Source organism: Pleurodeles waltl, chromosome 1_2, assembly GCF_031143425.1.
Source record: "Pleurodeles waltl isolate 20211129_DDA chromosome 1_2, aPleWal1.hap1.20221129, whole genome shotgun sequence".
Taxonomy (NCBI): Eukaryota; Metazoa; Chordata; class Amphibia; order Caudata; family Salamandridae; genus Pleurodeles; species Pleurodeles waltl.
The window spans coordinates 926,072,841-926,092,756 of record NC_090437.1 but is presented as its reverse complement, the minus strand read 5'-3'; the positions used below and the strand labels follow the sequence as shown (position 1 = coordinate 926,092,756).

General features: G+C 46.5%; 1 protein-coding gene across 7 annotated transcripts in view; it reads left to right on the top strand.

The window, feature by feature from the left end:
* The window catches only part of PCM1 (pericentriolar material 1), a 713,620-nt gene that overhangs the window by 188,836 nt on the left and 504,868 nt on the right, over window positions 1-19,916 (top strand). For all 7 annotated transcript variants that reach the window (XM_069200330.1, XM_069200304.1, XM_069200313.1 and 4 more), the window contains exon 16: window positions 1,465-1,602. In XM_069200330.1, coding sequence (XP_069056431.1) covers window positions 1,465-1,602 — 138 coding nt within the window. The remainder of the gene's footprint in view (window positions 1-1,464; window positions 1,603-19,916) is intronic.

The following is a 19,916-nucleotide window of genomic DNA, read 5'->3' as shown; positions in this document are numbered from 1 at the left end:
AAGATGTCCTCCAGGGTGCCTGCACATGGGTGAGACTGTTCAGTGCTTATGACTTTGGTGAGGATTCCCCTGGAAGAGAACTAGGATTGCAGGTAAGCAATTTAGCCTTCTAGAGTTGAGTAAGCAGCTAATCATGGTCAGTGGCACTCCTAATCCTTCCCCATGTTGAGTTGCTCAACATGAAAGAGCTTTCCCATGCATCAACATTGAGAGGGTTCCAGTGCTCTGGCTTGATGTTGAAGTGTCATTTTGGCATTGGAGACTTATTTTGTTGGTGAAAACTGGGTCACCTTCCACTTGTATGATTTGAAAAAGGTTTTGTCACTTTTACCATCTCCTCTGGATCTTCCAGATGTGGTGATTGATTTTTCAGTGGAGGTTAATGACCGGTTTCGTCCCTTGCAACAGGCTCTTTTAGGAGAGGTGATCTGCAACAGCCACCTCAGCCTTTATCAAAAGTCCCACCTACACCTCATTTTGAATGTCTTGTAAGGATGATGTGAGGTCCCCAGTTTGGCACCATGGCAGGTCAAGAGAAATCTTGCAATCTGAGTGTTCTTGCAAGAGTAGCAGAGAAAAGGAATCTGAGCTGGTCTCTCGCCACAATGTTATGGTGTCCACTTGTCTGAGTCACCTAGTCCAAGGAGAGGGAGATGGTGCAGTTCTTAGCCTCAGTTTGGTCTCTGTACCTGGCTCGAGATCTGGTAGAACTGGTTGGCTTTTCCTAAATAGGTTGTCTAGATTCGCTCCCATTGGGTTGGTATGTGCCCACAACAAGAATACACACAAACATGCACGTCAGAAATGGAGGATGATTGCACGTTCTGTTAGTTGTGGTAGTAACAGTAAAAAAAAAAGTCTTGTTAAATTGGTGGCATGCACATTCTATCAGTAATGAGTTTTCATGGACCCTCAATCCTAGGTTGTGATTTTTTTGGTGGAGAACGTTGGCAAGATGACCGGTTGACATTCAGGGCCTGAGAGCGAAAGGGCAGGTGGGAAGCAACAGTGATCATGCAACATAAATGTGTTGAAACTGACTACTCTCACTGGCTACTTTACAGACTAGCATTCCCAGTGCGGTGGTGATCACAACAGACCGTAAAACAACTGTCCAAGGGGTTGCAAAATATGTCCTTGGTCTCTGAATTTTGGGCTTATGCATACAGTAGAACATTTCTCAACATTACAAAAGGTGGTGGCAGATTATTTGAGCTTTCCTGTTCTAACCCCACTAAAATGTAAATTAGATCATGAAGTAAAGGACCCATATCAGACTCCTTTCAGTTTGACATCCGTTCCAGAACCTTTTATTGTTAAGGCTTCTAATTTTAGTAACCGTACATAATTTTACTCCATTAAATCAAAAGTAATTGTAATGTGATTTCAGCCTTTTTGTCCATGACTCTTGTCAAATGACTGCTTCCCTCCTTTCTACTGTGTGTTTTCATTTTTGTTCATTAGTTATCAACTGCTAGCACTGGAAATTGTCAATCAAGCCAAGCCCCTGTTGCGGCTTCAACTCCTGCAGAAAATAAGGAGTGTGAAATAATGCTTCAGACCATTCCAGATCCTGAAGATTCCGAAGCTGTGGACAACGAGGTGGAGTATGCTTTGACACGGTTGCCTACACTATTGTAAATTCATCTTAGTTCCATTCAAGATTCACAAGCTAAGCATTATTCTATCACTTAGTGGTGGGGTAAGAAAAGGTTTTTGTCATAAATTAGTTTTTGGGTGCTGACAGGAGAGAACGTTGGTATGCTGTTGGTCCAACTTTGACTGCACAGTTCATCTACTAGCTTTATATTTTGATTCTGCCATTGGGTCGCATATTCTCGATTGGGAATGAAATGTGTGGAATATCTCAAAGCATTGTAAATGGAATGGTTGCCCACCTCCTGAAAAAATGACAGAACAACACTCAAATGACTGCTAATAGTGAGTTTTGTGAGCTTCAGGGCATTTCATGCTGATGATTTGGATTGTCCCCTGGGCTGCAGGTCATATAAAAGGAGTCAAAAATTTGTGTTTTGTGTGCTTTCCTTATGGGATTTCAAATACTTCTTACAGAGAGTCCCTTTCAGGTTCTTCCCACAGCAGTGGCAGTGAAAGGGTGCCATGGGCAACTATGTAGGCAAGGATAATTACCACTTAATCAGTTTGGTAGTAAAAGGCAGCTGTATGTGTGGATTTGCAGAACCCTCAACTCTTGGCCATGGTACCACTCTACCTATTTCCCATATGATAGCTGCACCTCTGCTTAAAGGTAAAACTTGCAGGCACCTCTCTAAAAACCATGTAATTCAATTCTCCCTGGGTGCGTCTGACCTTTCACATGCCCCGGCACATCATGAAAGCTTGTGTGGTCCCATTCACATACTCACTCGCAATTCATCTCTAATCAAGAAAAGGATCTATACCTTCTAAGCCTTTGAAGTACACCTGAGACGATGGGAGCTGTGAATGAGACAGGCATAAGAAAAGACTGGGAAGACATTCATGGAGAGTAATGGAGGATGAAGGCTTGTGAGAGATAGATATCAAGGACATAAACAGTGATCAGTCAAGTCCAAGGTTACATAGGCAAGACAGCACATTCACCTATTTTAATAAGAATGGTGAAAAAGAACTTTCAGCCCATGCTGGTAATCTGCTTACCAGGCCTTTCAAACATCATTGTTACTGATATTTGTAGAGCTGTTAGACCAGAGCACTCCACTTGTCCATAGAAGAAGCAGCTCATGATTTCCTTATTCTCAAGTACAGGATATGAGATGCATGTAGGAAAGTACCCTCTTTTTGACATGGTTACCCCCACTTTTGCCTGCTGTCAGTGTGTTTTGTCTGTGTTCACTGGGATCCTGCTAACCAAAACCCCAGTGACTGTGCTCCTTCCCTCTAGATTTGGTTGTGTAGGACATTGCACACCCCACAATTGGCATACTGGTGCCCCCATGTAATTCCCTAGTATATGGAACTTGGGTACCCAGGGCATTGGGGCACCAGGGGTTTCCCATGGGCTGCAGCAGGTATTGTGACACCCATGGGAGCCCGAGAAAAATGTGTCTGCAGGCCTGCCATTGCAGCCTGCATGAAAAGGTGCATGTACCCCTTCTCTACAGGTCACTGCACCAGGTCACTGTAAGTCACTCCTAAGGTAGGCCCTCCTAGCCCAGAGGGCAGGGTGCAGGTTCCTGTGGGTGAGGGCACACCTATATGAGCAGAGGTGCCCCTACGAACTCCAGCTTCATTACACAGAACTTCTTAAGTGTAGGAAAGCCATTTTACCTGTTTCCAGCTACATAATAGGAACTCCGAACCTGGGCATGTTTGGTATCAAACATGATGGAATCATACCCCAGTACTGTTGCCAGTATTGGTTGTATGATTCCATGCACCCTGTGGGCTCCTACGAGGGCACCCAGTATTGTTTCTACCAGTCTCTGAAGGGAGGCAGCAGCACAGACTACTTGAACAAACCCTTAGACAGGTTTCTGCCCTCTTGCTGCTTGACCAGCTCAGGCAGCGGAAGGTAGAACAAAGGATTCCCTGTGGGAGTGGGAGTCAACACCCTCTCCCTTTGGAAATAGGTGTTTTATGGCTTGGAAGAGGTAGCCTCCCCAAGCCACTGGTATGCTTTGAAGGGCACATTTGGTGCCCTCCTTGCATAAACCGGTTTGCACCAGTCCAGGGACCTCCGGTTTCTTCTCTGGCATGAAACTGGACAATGGAAAGGGGAGTGACCACTCCCCTGTCCATCATCACCCCCAGGGGTGGTCCTCAGAGCTCCTCCTGGTGGCCACTTGATTCTGCCATCCTGAAGCCTAGGTAGGCAGAGGCCCCTGGGAGAATCTGAGTGGCCAGGTGAAGCAGGTGACGTCACAGCCTCCTCCTGATAGGTGGTCATCCTCCTAGGTGACCAGTCCTACTTCCTCAGCTATTTAGGGTCTCCCTCTTGGGTGGGGTCCTCAGATTCGACGTGCAGGATTCCAGCAGGACTCCTCTGCATCGTTTACTTCATCTTTTTGCCACCGGGACTGCAACTAGATCCTCTAGGAACCAACAATTTCCAACTCCAGCGACGGCTCTGCTCTGCAACATTGTTTCTCTGACTCCTTCCAGCAACTGCAATATCTTATCTCCCTGGCTGTGCATCCTCTCAGGGCGACGAGTCTTCAGTCTGCACAACAAGTAAGAAATAATCTCCCTTTGAATAAAAGAGTCAATCCCCTGCATCCGCAGGCACCAACTGCAACGACAACCGGCTGCTTGGGTTCTCTCTCCTGCGGAATTGCTTGGATCTTGCATCACAGGTGGTGGTCTGGAGTGGTCCCCTTGCTCCTTTCTACCAGTTGTCCAACTTGAGAGACGGTAAGCCCTTGCTTCTCCTTGTATGACTATACACCTGTCCACTGCTACTCTTGCAGCTACCAAGGCGTGTTTGTTCCTCCTCCAAAGCATCTTGAGGCTCTGTGTAGCCCCGACCCCCAGCACTCCTTCCTGCAAAGCAGTCTCCTGCCTGCTTCTCTAGCGACGTGGGAATCCTCTTCAGGTGTCCTCAGTGGGCCTCACTGCGACTCCTGTGCCTGCTGCCAGTTGGTCGCCTGTGGGGGCTGCCTCCTCCTCTTGTGACTCTCCCAGTTGCTGAGGTTCACCCTGACTCCCCTCCTTGGGTTGAGGCCCTTTGGCCTTTCTGGTCCACTTCAGCCTTGTAAAACCCTCTTCTCCAAATCTTGCATTTGTCAAGGACTTGGTAGTGGTTTTCCAGCACCACTGACTGACTGCATCATGACTGCTGACGTGGGACATCACTGGCATCACTTCTAGAACTCCTCTTCTGCTCCTGTGCTGCACTGTTGACTTTCTTGATCCACCGTCGACCTGGTCCTGCATCCACAGAAGGGTGGGTAGTGGCTCCTGCCACAGCCGGACACTTCAACTCAAATTAGACTTGGTCCCCTTTGGCTTCTTTCAGTCTTGTCTAGGTCTTGCACAGTCCTTTTCCAAAGTTTTCCTGTGGGTTTGGGGAAAAACCAGGTGCTTACCTCTTCTCTCCTGGTCGCTGTGGGGGCAGCCTGATGGTTATCTTTGAGTTTCCTAGTTCCTCCAGCTCCCTTCTACTCATTCCACTTCCTTGGGTGTCGGAACTGCCTTTCACATTCCACTTACTTAGTATATAGTTAGGTCGCCCCCTAGGGCCTTCACTTTTTACAATTGTTTTTACTATTTTCTATGCTAGTCACTGACTGTGCACATAATAGTGTTTACTTACCTCTTCAGTTTTACCTATTCAGTATTTTAGTATTTGTGTTAATACAATAAAGTACCTTTAGTTTTGTAACACTGTGTGATTCTTTCATGTGTGTAAGTGCACTGTGATTGTAGTGGTATTGCAGAAGCTTTGCATGTCTCCTAGATAAGTCTTGACTGCTCATCCACAGCTACCGCTAGAGAGCCCGGTCTTACTAGACACTGCCTACACTTCACTCATAGGGAATACCTGTTAAAAGGTGATAACACCATAGGTGCTCACCACACACCAGGCCAGCTTCCTACAATGCACTCTTTTCTTGTATGGTCAGCAGGCATAAATTCTTCCTTGAGCTGCAGATGCAGAGTAAAAAGAGCAAGCATCCCTAAGCCAGAGGTTCAGGACCGGTAAAACAGGCTTCCTTAAACCATTAATTCTGAAAGACTGGTACTTCCACTTTCCAGTCCTGCTTGCACACACAAAGTACTTCTGGCTTATGGTGGGATTTACCCATTACCTATTCAGTGCTTTCTTTTGGGTTGTTCTTGGCGTTTTGAGTTTTCACAAAGATGATGGCAGCGGTAGTGGGCCATCTCACTGAGCGGGGAAGACTGTTCCTCTATCTGAACGACTGGCTCATCAAAGCCTGTTTACCTGGGTTGATACCTCACCATATACTCTTGATGCTTGACTTGCAATTTTAGATCAGTTCTTGCAAATCTTACATAGACCCTTCCCAACTCCCCCTGATCGTTGAAGCTGTACTAGATACTATTTTGTTTCAAGCTTTCCCTACTCCACAGAGGACATGGATCATTCAAGACATGGTTCCTATGTACCAGGTGGGAGCTCAAGAGCTGGACCTGCCGGTACAACGAATCCTCCCCTCCCCTTATTCCACCAACATGATTGGCTGATTTAGAATCATCTATCCTTGCTCTGCGAGGAAGTCTCAGATCTTTTGGCCAAGGGAGCCATAGAGAGGGTTTAATTATCAGAATATCATATTCCCACTACTTTTTGATACTCAAAAAGAACAAGGGTCATTGGCCCAACCTACACCCCTGAACCCTCAACCTCTTCCTCAAAAAGGAGAAATTCTGGATGCTTACCTTTGCTCGGGTCTTGTCTACCCTAGACCAAGGGGACTGGTTGATAGTGTTTGGCTTCCAGGACACTAATTTCCATATTCCTATCCTGCTTGCCCCCAGATGTTACTTGTGGTTTACTATAGGCCACAATCACTTCACTGTGCTCCCCTTTGGCTTTACCAGCACCCCTCGGGTGTTCACTAAGGTGATGGCAATAGTCACAGCTCATCTGCGGAGATCAAGGGGGTCTCAGTCTTCCCCTATCTCGACGACAAGCTGTTGAAGGCGGGCTTGCCCCAGGCTATCATTTTTCACCTCCAGACTACCGCGGATCTCCTGCATTCGCTGATGTTCACTATATACGTGCCCAAGTCACACTTGACTCCCTCTCAGATGCTCCCTTTTATTTGAGAAGTTCTGGACACAGTGCAAATTTGCCCTTATCCTCCCGAACAGTAAGTCCAGGATATTCAGGCGATGATATCGATGTTTGAGCCTCTGTCCTAGACTTTTTTGAGAGTGACTCTGAGGCTGCTGAACCCATGGCCTCCTGCATCCTGCTAGTGAGACATACCAGGTGGCTTATGCGGGCTCCGCAGTGGGACCTGAAATTCCAGTGGGCACAGCATCAGGGGAATCTCTCTGACATGGTCCAGATCTCAAAGGAAACTGTGAAAGACATGTGGTGGCTCACAAACCGCGATTGGGTTAGAGGTAGACCCCTTTCCCTTCCCCAACCAGAATTGACTGTAGTCACAAATGTTTCACTCCTGGAATGGGACGGCCATCTGGGTGAGTTGGAAATCTGAAGACTCTGGTCTCTGGCTGAGTCAGAACTCCACATCAACATGCTGGAGCCCGAGTGAACCGATGGGCATTGAAAGCGTTTCTACCCTTCATTAAGGGAAGGGTAATGCAGGTGGTCATGGACAACACCACTCATGTGGTACTGCAGCAAAAGGGGCTCGGCGGGCTCGTGAACCCTCTGCATCACTAGAGCAGGAGGACATATCCCTGGTGGTTCAACACCTGGCAGGTTCTCTAAACACACTCATCTGTCGATGCCTAGCAGATCATCAGTGGTGTTTTCATCCGGAGGTGGCGCAAGGTGTCTTTCAGCAGTGGGGAGAGCCTTGGTTTGATCTGTTTGCCTCTGAAGAGAACGTGCAGTGTCAGCAGTTTGGCGCACTGGAGTTTCCAAGGCAGCTATCTCTTGGAGATGCTTTTTATTTTGAGTGAGCCCACGCCTCCGGCATGCCTTTCCACCCACACCACTCCTGCCCTGAGTTCTCATGAAGATCAGCAACGACCTGGGCCAAGTCATCCTTGTGGCTCCTGACTGGGCAAGGAGAGTACAGTATCCTGAGCTTCTGCACTTGAGCATCGATCCTCCAATCAGGCTGCCCCTTCGGGAAGATCTTCTACCGCAGCAGCAGGGGAGGATCCCCCACTTGAACCTGTCAACTTTCCGCCTTCCTGCATGGAGATTGAATGGCGACAGTTGAGAGCCTTCGACCTTCCTCCCAAAGTCTGCAGTGTTGTTCTGGCAGCCAGGCATCCCTCCATTAAGACTGTATATGCCTGGTGATGGAACCAATTTTCAAATTACTGTATGGAAAAGTCTATCGACCCTCTTTCTACATCTCTTTCTGATGTACTTCTCTATATTCTTAGTCTTGCACAGAAGGACTCTGTTATGGGTACTCCAAAGGGTTATATTCCTGTTCTGTCTGCCTTCTTGCGGCTCCCTGACCAACTCTCTTTATTTAAATATCCAATTGTAAATAGATTATTAAAAGGTCTTGTACATATGTTTCCCCCTTCAAGGTTCATTATGTCTTAGCAGGACCTTAATTTGGCTCTCACATACCTTAAGTTCCCACCTTTCGAGCCTCTTAATAATTGTCCCCATTGGCTGCTTACCAGCAAGACAGCCTTTCTAGTAGCAATAACATCTGCCCTGAGGGTGAGTGAGCTGCAGGCTCTACATTTTGCCACATCCCTCCGAAGAAGTGCAGCGACTCCACAATTTGGACCCAAAAACTGCGTGGTCGTTCCACCTTGACCGCACAAGAGAGTTCCGGGTGGACGAACAACTCTTTGTGTGGTAAGTTAGAACAAAGAAAGGTCGGGCTGTGCACAAAAGAACCATTTTACACTGGGTTATTCTCTGTATTAAAATGTGCTACGCATTGGCCAAAAAGCATGCTCTGGAAGGATTCCCAGCCCATTCTACCATGGGCAAAGCTGCAATCACTAAACGCTCTTGGAGTCCCAGTCGTAGACATCTGCCAGGCAGCAACGTAGGCATCACTGCACACGTTAACTAAACATTACTGCCTTGACAATCCTGCCTGAAGGGACAGACATTTCGCCTGTTTGGTCCTGCAGGACTTCTTAGTTTATAAAATATGTCTACAGCCCACTGCCTGGATGGTATTGCTTTGGTTTCTATTTTAAGGTAAGGAATCTGTGGCTAATTGTCGCTATCAGATGTCGCTGTCAGATAATACGTTATCTGGTAGAGACAATATCGTTGAAGGTGAGTAACTTGTTCTTCAATGCCTATACTTTCATGTGTGGAGATTGAGCGATGCAGTTCTCCAGTATTGGATCTTTTATAGATTCACATGCTTGAATTATCTACGTCGTCAAAGTGGAAGTCCCACGGTACATTACCTTAGCAGTACACATCATTCCCATAGGCCCTAAAGACAACGAGTAGTCTGTTTAATAACATATCCATGTCTTCTTATTAAAAAGAAAAAGAAAAAAAAAGGAGCAAGGTTGACTTCTGACCAATCAGGCATCAGCACTGTAACCGGACGTCTCCGGACGCCGGTTCTCATGACATTGTGCCGAATGCCATTAAGGGGGCCCGACACACTCCTGAGGGACGCAAGCCTGTGACGTCAGACGCCTTCGGCGTCTGGACGACAACCGAAAGAAAAGACGGACCAAAGGGAGATAGAGAGAAGGAGACGGAAGTAGACGCTCGACGAACGCAGCCGGAGGAAAAGGAAACCCGGACGCCGAGGACGGAGAGGAAGGACCCCGTCGAAGGAGCAGAGACCCCGAGAGAGAGAGAAAAGCCCTGGGGCACTCCCGCCCCCGTCGGAGAGAAGCCGGGAGACTGCCAAAGTGCCGGCCGCGTCCCCGGAGGGGCGTGGCCACCTCAGGTACGTTCGTACCACAGCTGGGGGTTTGCGAGACGGTGGTTATTAGGAATGGGGGGGGATAAGGGAAAGAAAGGGAGGTCCTGCAGGGAAGGGGAGACCATATGACAGAGAGCCCTAAAGTGAACCTAACCTCACAAGGAAACCAACCGCCAGAGGATTCCTACATAGAAGGGAAAGTCTGAGAACACCTATAGGGGGAACCACAAACTAAAAGACAGTTAAACCCTCACTTCCTTTCACTTATACCTATTTCGCCCACCACCCTACTAACCCTATATACTTACCTCATATATATATATCCCACTTACCTGTTTTGTTATCCTTATTTCTATTTCTTTGGAGAGCCTGGCCCACTGACGTAGAGGTAGATCGGAGACCTTCCCAAAGCTGGACCTGGTCACTTATGGACTATCATCAAAACCCTGAAAGAGAAGGAAAAAGGGGACTTTTGTTAATTATTTTGGGACTGCAAGTACGTTATCCTTGTGAACGAGAAACAGGGAAAAAGAAAAAGCCATCCTTAAAACCAAAGCACGAATAAATTAGATAAATCCCCCACCTTCTGCGCCTGTTATATTATTCCAATATCCCTTTTTATTGCTGCGGGATAAAGAACCCATTACAGTGGTGTCAGAAGTGGGATATTGGAACAACTACAGGTAACCAAAGACGATGGAGGGCACACCCACCCTATCAGATGATGCAGCAGCTAGCCGCAGGGCAGAGACATCTGCAAGTAGTGTGGGAAGAGCAACAGAAGGAGGCTAAAGTGGAAAGGGAGGCCCTACAAAGCGCTCTTAAAAGTCAGGCCACTATCATGGCCAACAATCAGTTGGTCCATGAGACTGCAATCAAAAACCTCACGGACACTATTGCCGCCACCCGGGTGCATCCGAACGTACCCAGTGCGGTCCTGCAGCGATATCAGGAAGGCGAAGACCCGGATGCCTTTTTCACGAATTTCGAGCGGGTTGCTACTTCCGCCACCTGGCCCCAGGATAGGTGGGGCCAATACATCGCCCCATTATTGACAGGAACTCTCCAAGCGGCTTATCAAGCGGTAAACCCAGGCGGAACGACGCCCTATCAGGATATTAAGAAGAGTATCCTAGAGCGGGTGGGGTTTGATACAGAACATTATCGGGTCCAGTTTAGGAAAGCCAAATGGGGACCCTCCGAGAATCCCCGGGCCCTATATTTTCGAATTAAGGACTTAGGACTCAAATGGCTAGGTCCCATTGGAACCAATAGGGAGGATATCATTGAGGTTGTTCTCTTGGAACAATATCTAGATGCCCTACCTACCAATACCCGTAATTGGATCAAGCAACACCCAAGTCCAGATACTAACACCACTATTGAATTAGCCTGTGCCTTTCACCGCTCCCTCGAGTTCAAAATCCCTCCCGTACGGCCAACACTTAACCCCATCCGACAGAACCTCGGGCCCTCCCCAGGGCGAAAACCAACCGAGGATCCGGGAAAATTGCGAGGACCAGAAAGACCCTATATGCAACAACCACAGTGTTTTAGCTGTGGAGAGTGGGGACATATCGCCCGGGTTTGCCCGCTGAAAACGGAAAAATCAGAACCGATGGAAATAGGAGTCACTAGGGGGAGAGTCTTCTATACAGGGGGAAAGGAAACCCGATACAAGAAGAGACTTGTTATCAATGGAAGAACCACAGTGGCGCTCATCGACTCAGGTTGCAGTCAATCTGTAATTCGTGCTGATTTATTGGAAAAAAAAACCTTTTGCTTCAGGACTTACGGTATCCATATGTTGTATTCATGGAGATACGAGAGAATACCCCCTAATCTGGACAACCTTGTCCTGGGACGGAAGAGAAGTCCCCATAAGGATGGGGGTGGTGGAACGACTAGTCGAAGAAGCTATCATAGGAACCGACTTCCCTGACTTTTCGGAACTTCTTGACAGTACAAAAGACTCTGAAGACATGAGTACATGGTGGGAAAGCGCTCCTTTTTCTAGTACGCCTTTAACACCACCGGTGGTTAGATACCGACCCTCCCGAAAAGAAAAAAGAGAAACCCGAAAAGTCTTTGCCCAAGGAAACATGAGTCCAAATAGGGTAATTACAAAGGTCCTTACTCTTACTGACCTTCCCCCATTCCGTAGTTGTCAAAGGGAAGATCCGAGTTTGATCCATGCCTGGAAAAGTGCCCGACCCCAGAACCCCCAAGACAAAAGCCCTTCTTTTACCATAATCAAAAATCTGTTATACCGTGTCACTGGTAATAACCGAGAAGAAAAGAAGCAGCTATTAGTCCCCGAACCTTATAGACCACAAGTCCTACACCTAGCCCATAGCCAGCCGGGGGGGGGGGTCACTACGGCAGGGAGAAAACAGAAGAATATCTGTTGAAGTTTTACTGGCCAGGGGTCTTTTCACAGATTAGGAGGTTCTGTCAACAATGTCCTAAATGCCAAATGATTGATCCTGGTCCCAAAAGAAGAGCTCCCCTGCAACCGTTGCCCATTATAGACATCCCTTTTTCAAGAATAGGAATGGACATTGTAGGTCCTCTCCTACCTTCTTCTAGAGGATACCGTTATATACTAGTATTGGTAGACTATGCCACCAGATACCCAGAAGCCATCCCACTCAGCAGTATTAACTCCAAGAGCGTAGCCCATGCAATGATAGGGTTCTTCTCCCGAATAGGCTTTCCCCGAGAAATCTTAACAGACCAAGGTACCCAGTTCATGTCCAACTTGATGTCACAAATATGTCAACTTCTGGGGATCAAACAGTTACGGACAGCGGTTTATCATCCTCAAACGGATGGTTTGGTAGAAAGGTATAACCGCACTCTGAAAACTCTCCTAAAGAAATCTATTTCAGAGACCGGTAAGGATTGGGATAGAAAGCTCCCCTTAGTGTTATACGCTATCAGGACCCATGAGCAAGCATCCACGGGCCATAGTCCATTTGAATTATTGTTCGGACGACAGCCCAGGACCTTGTTAGATATGGCTGCAGAGTTATGGGAGGAGGAGGATGGAGAAAAATCCCTCTTAGAGTATACCCAGGAGTTAAAAACCAACATCCAAACTGTGTGGGAAAATGTAAGGGAACATATGGAGAAGGCTCAAGAAAAACAGAAGAGATATTACGACAGGAATACCACATTAAGGACCTTTACCCTAGGTGATAAGGTGTTAGTGCTTCTCCCCAGTTCAGACAACAAGTTGCTGGCAAAGTGGCAGGGACCCTATAAAGTGATAGGGCTAATAACACCCGTGACCTATAAGGTCCAGCTCACAGATAGTTCCAACCGGTCACAGATCTTTCATGTCAATCTATTAAAAAAGTGGGAAGAGCCGCAGGGAGAACCAACCAGGGGATGCCTAGTTAACACCGTTAAAGAACTGGAGATAGGGTGGTGTCCCACTGAGCATCCTAGCGGAACCGAGGTGCCTCCCATAAGTAGCGAAATCTCGATCCAACAGAGTGAGCAATTAGCCCAGCTCCTCCATGATCATGCCCATGTGTTCTCCTCGATACCTGGCAAGACCAAGCTGGTACATCATCAAATCATAACCCCACCTGGCAAGGTCATACGCCTACGGCCATATCGTATCCCTGAAGCTAGAAAGATCCTGGTAGAAAACGAAATAGAAAAAATGTTAGACCTAGGCGTTATAGAGCCTTCCCAGAGTCCCTGGTGTTCACCGGTGGTATTAGTGCCAAAGCCAGATGGGTCTATACGTTTCTGTATTGACTTTAGACAAGTCAATTCTATATCCCAGTTTGACACATATCCCCTTCCAAGGGTGGACGAACTCTTAGAGAAGTTGGGAAAAGCTAAGTACATGTCTACACTCGACTTGACCAAAGGCTACTGGCAGATTCCCTTGACGCCAGAAGATAAAGAGAAAACGGCCTTCGCTACTCCCTCTGGGTTATACCATTTTAATGTTCTCCCTTTCGGGTTACATGGGGCACCCGCCACCTTCCAGCGTCTCATCGACACCATTCTACAACCTCATACCAGGTACGCTGCCGCGTATCTGGATGATATCGTTATCCACAGCGAGACTTGGGAGGACCACTTGACACATTTAAACAAAATCTTTACAGCGTTACGAGGGGCCGGATTAACAGCCAACGCCTCCAAAAGCCGGTTGGCATTCAATGAGATCTCTTATCTAGGATATCATATAGGGAAAGGTATACTTAGACCACAAATGAACAAAGTTGAAGCCATCCTACGGATAGAGACACCCACAACGAAAAAGGAGGTCCGGTCATTCTTAGGCTTGGTAGGCTATTATCGAAGATTTGTACCCCATTATTCCACCGTGGCCGCCCCCCTAACCGATCTCCTGAGGAAAGGACAGACAAAAAATATCACAAATTTAAACCCAGTACAGTCCCATAGTTACCATACCCTACAAAGGTATCTCACTACCCAACCAATTTTAAAATGTCCTGACTTCACTATCCCCTTTCACCTCCAAACGGATGCCTCAGACGTGGGTCTGGGGGCCGTACTCTTTCAGAAAGACGAGAGAGATATTAGTCACCCCGTGGTCTTTATTAGCCGTAAACTTTTTCCCAGGGAGAGAAACTATCCCATTATTGAACGAGAATGTCTCGCCATCAGGTGGGCACTTGAGAGCCTCCAATATTACCTCCTAGGAAGATCCTTTCTATTATATACGGATCACGCTCCCCTCACCTGGCTCTCGAGATATAAGAATACTAACAGCCGCATATTGAGATGGTTTATGGAGCTTCAACCTTTCTCCTTCCAGGTTTGCCATCTCCCTGGTGATCTTATGGGACAGGCTGACTATTTGTCCCGGTTCCCGGGACCTTTGGGTCTCGAACAGCCCCATTCATGGGAGGGGATGTGTAACCGGACGTCTCCGGACGCCGGTTCTCATGACATTGTGCCGAACGCCATTAAGGGGGCCCGACACACTCCTGAGGGACGCAAGCCTGTGACGTCAGACGCCTTTGGCGTCTGGACGACAACCGAAAGAAAAGACGGACCAAAGGGAGATAGAGAAAAGGAGACGGAAGTAGGTGCTCGACGAACGCAGCCGGAGGAAAAGGAAACCCGGACGCCGAGGACGGAGAGGAAGGACCCAGTCGAAGGAGCAGAGACCCCGAGAGAGAGAGAAAAGCCCTGGGGCACTCCCGCCCCCGTCGGAGAGAAGCCGGGAGACTGCCAAAGTGCCGGCCGCTTCCCCGGAGGGGCGTGGCCACCTCGGGTACGTTCGTACCACAGCTGGGGGTTTGCGAGAGGGTGGTTATTAGGAATATGGGGGGGATAAGGGAAAGAAAGGGAGGTCCTGCAGGGAAGGGGAGACCATATGACAGAGAGCCCTAAAGTGAACCTAACCTCACAAGGAAACCAACCGCCAGAGGATTCCTACATAGAAGGGAAAGTCTGAGAACACCTATAGGGGGAACCACAAACTAAAAGACAGTTAAACCCTCACTTCCTTTCACTTATACCTATTTCCCCCACCACCCTACTAACCCTATATACTTACCTCATATATATATCCCACTTACCTGTTTTGTTATCCTTATTTCTATTTCTTTGGAGAGCCTGGCCCACTGACGTAGAGGAAGATCGGAGACCTTCCCAAAGCTGGACCTGGTCACTTATGGACTATCATCAAAACCCTGAAAGAGAAGGAAAAAGGGGACTTTTGTTAATTATTTTGGGACTGCAAGTACGTTATCCTTGTGAACGAGAAACAGGGAAAAAGAAAAAGCCATCCTTAAAACCAAAGCACGAATAAATTAGATAAATCCCCCACCTTCTGCGCCTGTTATATTATTCCAATATCCCTTTTTATTGCTTCGGGATAAAGAACCCATTACAAGCACCCTCTAGAACACTCCCATGAGCGTCTGTTTCCCTCAAACTTTCTACTGTATTTCATGTGAGATGGAGTCTCCCTGGGCTCTGCCCAGCTTAATTCATAATTCAGGTTTTTCACCTATTTCTTCACTTCAGAGATGGCTGATACCCCTAAAAAGGATTATTTTGATCCTGCCCTACTTGTGAAAAAAGAGGCTTCACGTTAATGAAGTATTAAGGATGAAGTATTTACTGCCTTCATGCTCATCATAAACTGAAGGAATGAAAAATGTTCCTCACATTTTCATCTAAAACCCTCAAGGACCGAGAGGGTAGACTACTACTATGGCTGCAAAGATCTCAGCCATCTCTATCTCTTTCCTCAAAGGAGGACTCCGACTATCTACAGTCCCTCACAGGAAAACAGCTAAGAGACCCAATGCACCTCAGTGGAAAATCCTCATTACCAGTGAGCAAAAAGTGGGGGGGTTGCCTTGTCCAAAAGAGACACTTTCGTACACCTGCTATTCCCGTTCTGCTACCCTTTCCACCTGCTCGTTTGCTGGTTTCATCTCCTTGGCAGCCATTGATGCTACCTCCTCCTCCCCCACAAAGGAAACCATCTTCTAGATCTGTTCACAGAGAGGAAATGGGACCTGGATGATATTAACTTTAATGGTTCGGTATGTTCGAACATGGCTGGAGAGGAGGTTGAACTTCTACCAGACGATGGAAGACACAATGATAGACAGGATTTCATTGTCCCAAATGGAAATGATGATAGGGGACTGAATAAATAGGACTCTACATATGATATCTCTAAATTTCATTCATTACCAGAAGGAGCTGCCAAGAAATCCACTTTACCAGTTATGCCTGTAGATCAACCATGTTTTTTTTTTTTACTTTAAAGAGCAGCCTCGTAAGTCTGTTACAATTATATTAATTCTTTATTATGTCTGGACGAAAAGATTTAACTTAAAGTAGACACAGACCACAGCTCCAACTGTGATACCTCATCTAGCAAAAAAGTATAAAGCTCTGGATTTGGCTTGTCTTACTGGTCATATAAAACCGGATTTATTCATTTCTTCAGCAGCTCTGAAAAGAACCAATACCCCTTTAAAGCCGTTCTCCAGCAAATGATAATCTGGGCAAGGGGTTTGTTTGCAGCAGCAACCGCAATTAAGACAGCTGATGAACTGGCAAATCTAGCTCATTGGGACGTCACTCCTTTACTGGAATCCATTCCTGAAGCTAAGAGGAAAGTGGCAGGAGTGATCCTAAAGGAAGGGAAGCATATCTCTTCATTATTGATGTAGCAATGGATGTCTCAAACTGGTAGGAGTTACTGTACTAAGAAGACAAGGCTAGTTAGTCTGAAGCCTTCCATACTGACATCCAACCAAGATACTGGATATGTCTTTTGATGTCCTCACTCTTTTGGGCAAGCATGTAGATGAAGCTTTGCAAGATTTTAAAACTGACTCTGATGTGCAGGGCTATTAGGACTTTAGCATTATGGTAGATTTGGGATGTCCAGTTTTTGTAGCTCAAGATAACAAAATTTCAGAGGAGGATCCGATCATTATGAAGGCCAGGGACATTCATATTATCCTCAAAGGCAGCCTAGATGCTATCAAGGATACTCCTTCATTCAGATCCAAAGATAATCTTATGAGAAGTCTGCAGCAAGGAAGTAAGGTTCTTCAGAAGCACGAAACAATGACAATCAAAAAAGAGCTTGACTCCCAGCTCATACTCCCTTTCATCTTGTTTTCAGAAGTTCCCCCGTATGTAAGAACATAACATCAGACATATGGGTGATGCAAATTGTCCAGTCAGGTCATACGTTGAAGTACATCCAGAGACCCCCATTTTGTCCACCGAGAAAAATTCTTAATAGTCAATTGCAGAAGCTTCAAATGGAAATTCTCGTGCTTTTCTTCAAAGGAGCCATAGAAGTTGTCCCCAAATCACAAAGGAACTTATTCTAGGTTCTTCCTAATCAAAAGGAAGACCGGTCAATAAAGACCAATACTGGATCGGAGACAGCTTAACAAGTTTCAAAAGAAACATTCATTTTGATACTTAATTTACAAGAAATCCTCCTGATGATGCAGGAATGGGATTTTATTACCTACTTGGACCTTTGTGATTCATACTTCCACATACCCATTTATCGAAAACAAAGAAAGTACCTTCGATTCTCAGTAGCGGGGCAGCACTACCAGTTAATGGCGCTCACTTATGGAATCAAACCAGCACCTCGATTATTCACCAAATGTTTCTTCCAATTTTCCACTTTTCTTAGGTGAGAAGGTCACTAGGCATTCCCATACCCTGACGACAGGCTAGTCAAAGCGCTATTCAAGGAAGGAGCAAAATCTTCTATGAATGCCTGCAGCAGTCTCTTCTGAAGACTGGATCTCACTTTGGACAGACGAATATCGGTGTTGGAACCCCAGGCAAAGATCCATTTTCTGGGAGTGATACTCTACACACAGTCAGGAAAAGTTTATTTCCTTCAGCAGGAATGGTGAGAAAGTTGCAGACTGTGGCAAAGACTATTGCTGGAAAGCAATCTACCAAAGTGGGACAATAAAAGTCTCTGTTGGGCTGCGTGCATCATGTATAGGCCTCATTCTGTTTTGCATGCCTCCTATGAAGCCTGCCCAGCAAGAGCTGGATTTGCATTGGAAACGGATTGAAAGCTCATATGAAGATATGGTCCGTGTTGCAAGGCACTTCAATGTGGTGAAGGATCCTAGCAAACCTAAAGGCAGGTTCTTCTTTGATAACAGAAAGATTAATACTTAATGCGGATGCGTCCATGGACAGATGAGAAGCTCACCTGCAAGAACTAAACCAGAGGCCTCTGGTCTGATGCGGAGAAGAGGCTCCACATCAGTGTGTTGGAACTCCGCGCCATACAACTAGGTTTACAAGTGTTATTCCCCAGATTGGTAGGTCAACCAGTCCTAGTCAGAACAGGCAACATACATATTCTACATAGCCCATCACGGAGGAACACAGTCTGAACTCCTTTCAGAAGAGGCTCAGCTCTGTGGAACTGGTCCGTTTCGCACAGGCAAGACATCCCCGTGGAACATCTGGCAGGCTGCAAGAACAATCGGGCTCATGCACTGTTGTCAAATGTCTGATTGTCACGAGTGGGAACTAGAACATAAACAGATGAATTACATTTTTAATAACTGGGGCCACCTCATAATCTGTTTGCCACTTCGAACAATAGAAAATGCCAGTGCTTTACAAGTAGGTTCTGGCATCCAGGGACGATGGGCAATGTTCTTTCGATCAGTTGGCCCAAGATATTTGCTTGCACATTTGCTGCTTTTCTGCTGATCTCCAGGATGTTGAAGGCAAAGACAGACAATTGCACTGTGATGATCCTCATTGCTCTGGTGTGGCCTCACCAGTAAGCGAACTACTGCAGTTATTAGCATATCAAGCCATTCCTCTGAAGGCGCATTCCAGGATACTTTCTAGACATCATGGAGAGATTCCCCACCACAATACTAATTTGCTTAATTTGACAGCTTGGTACCTTACCACATGAAATTTGACCATTTAGATCTGCTGCAAGAATGTAAACATATTCTGGTGTGGGCTTGTGCTCCAGCAACTAAGACTTAGAATGCTAAGTGAAGGTGTTTCTGTGTCTGGCGCAAAAATAATGGTCATCATCCACTTCAAATTAAATCTATTTAGATTCTTCCATGGTTATTGAATTTAGCCAAGGGTAGACTGAAATATTCTTAAGTCAGTGACCATCTTGTTGCAATCTTGGGATTTAGGAGACCTGATAGATCAATGTGTACTCTGGTTTTCCAAAAGATCATTAACAGTTTATGAAAGGGGTCTTCAGAGCATTTCCACCTCTTCAGCATCCTCCGGTTTCATGGTAACTTAATACAGTACTCAGTCAGCTGATGTTAACTCCTTTTGAGCCTATACATAAAGCAGACTTTATTTCTTGGAAAACAGCACCTCTCCTAGCTCAAACATACTCCAAGAGAGTGAGAGAGATTCAAGCATTCACCATCAGGCATTAGTACTGAAACTTTTCAAACACTCACTCCCAGCCACAGAGCTGGGTTAAATCCATTGTTCTTTTGCTCACTATGCCACCCCAGGTTGGACCCAGCCATAGGCAAATCAGTCTTGACCCTGCTCCCCATGGAAACAGTCCAAGCTGAACTGCCAAGGCAGGTCCTCCCTGGCCCGGAAACTAGCATCCTGGGACCGGTTTCAGGATATCACCCTTCATCAGCCACGCTAACTTGAATCCAGTCATGGAAGGCACAGCCCAGACAACTTGATCACCACAGATTTTCAGTCTTGCCCAGAAAATCTTGACTTTTCTTACCAAAAACCCCATTAAACTCTGTCCATGACATATATAATTCACACCTAGGGTTCAATGTCCATTTCATCCTTATCTCTGCAATGCAGTTTATATTGGCTGACATGCTGTACCAAATTCCCTAATTCTTTCCACAGCTGATGAGATGAGTAAACACT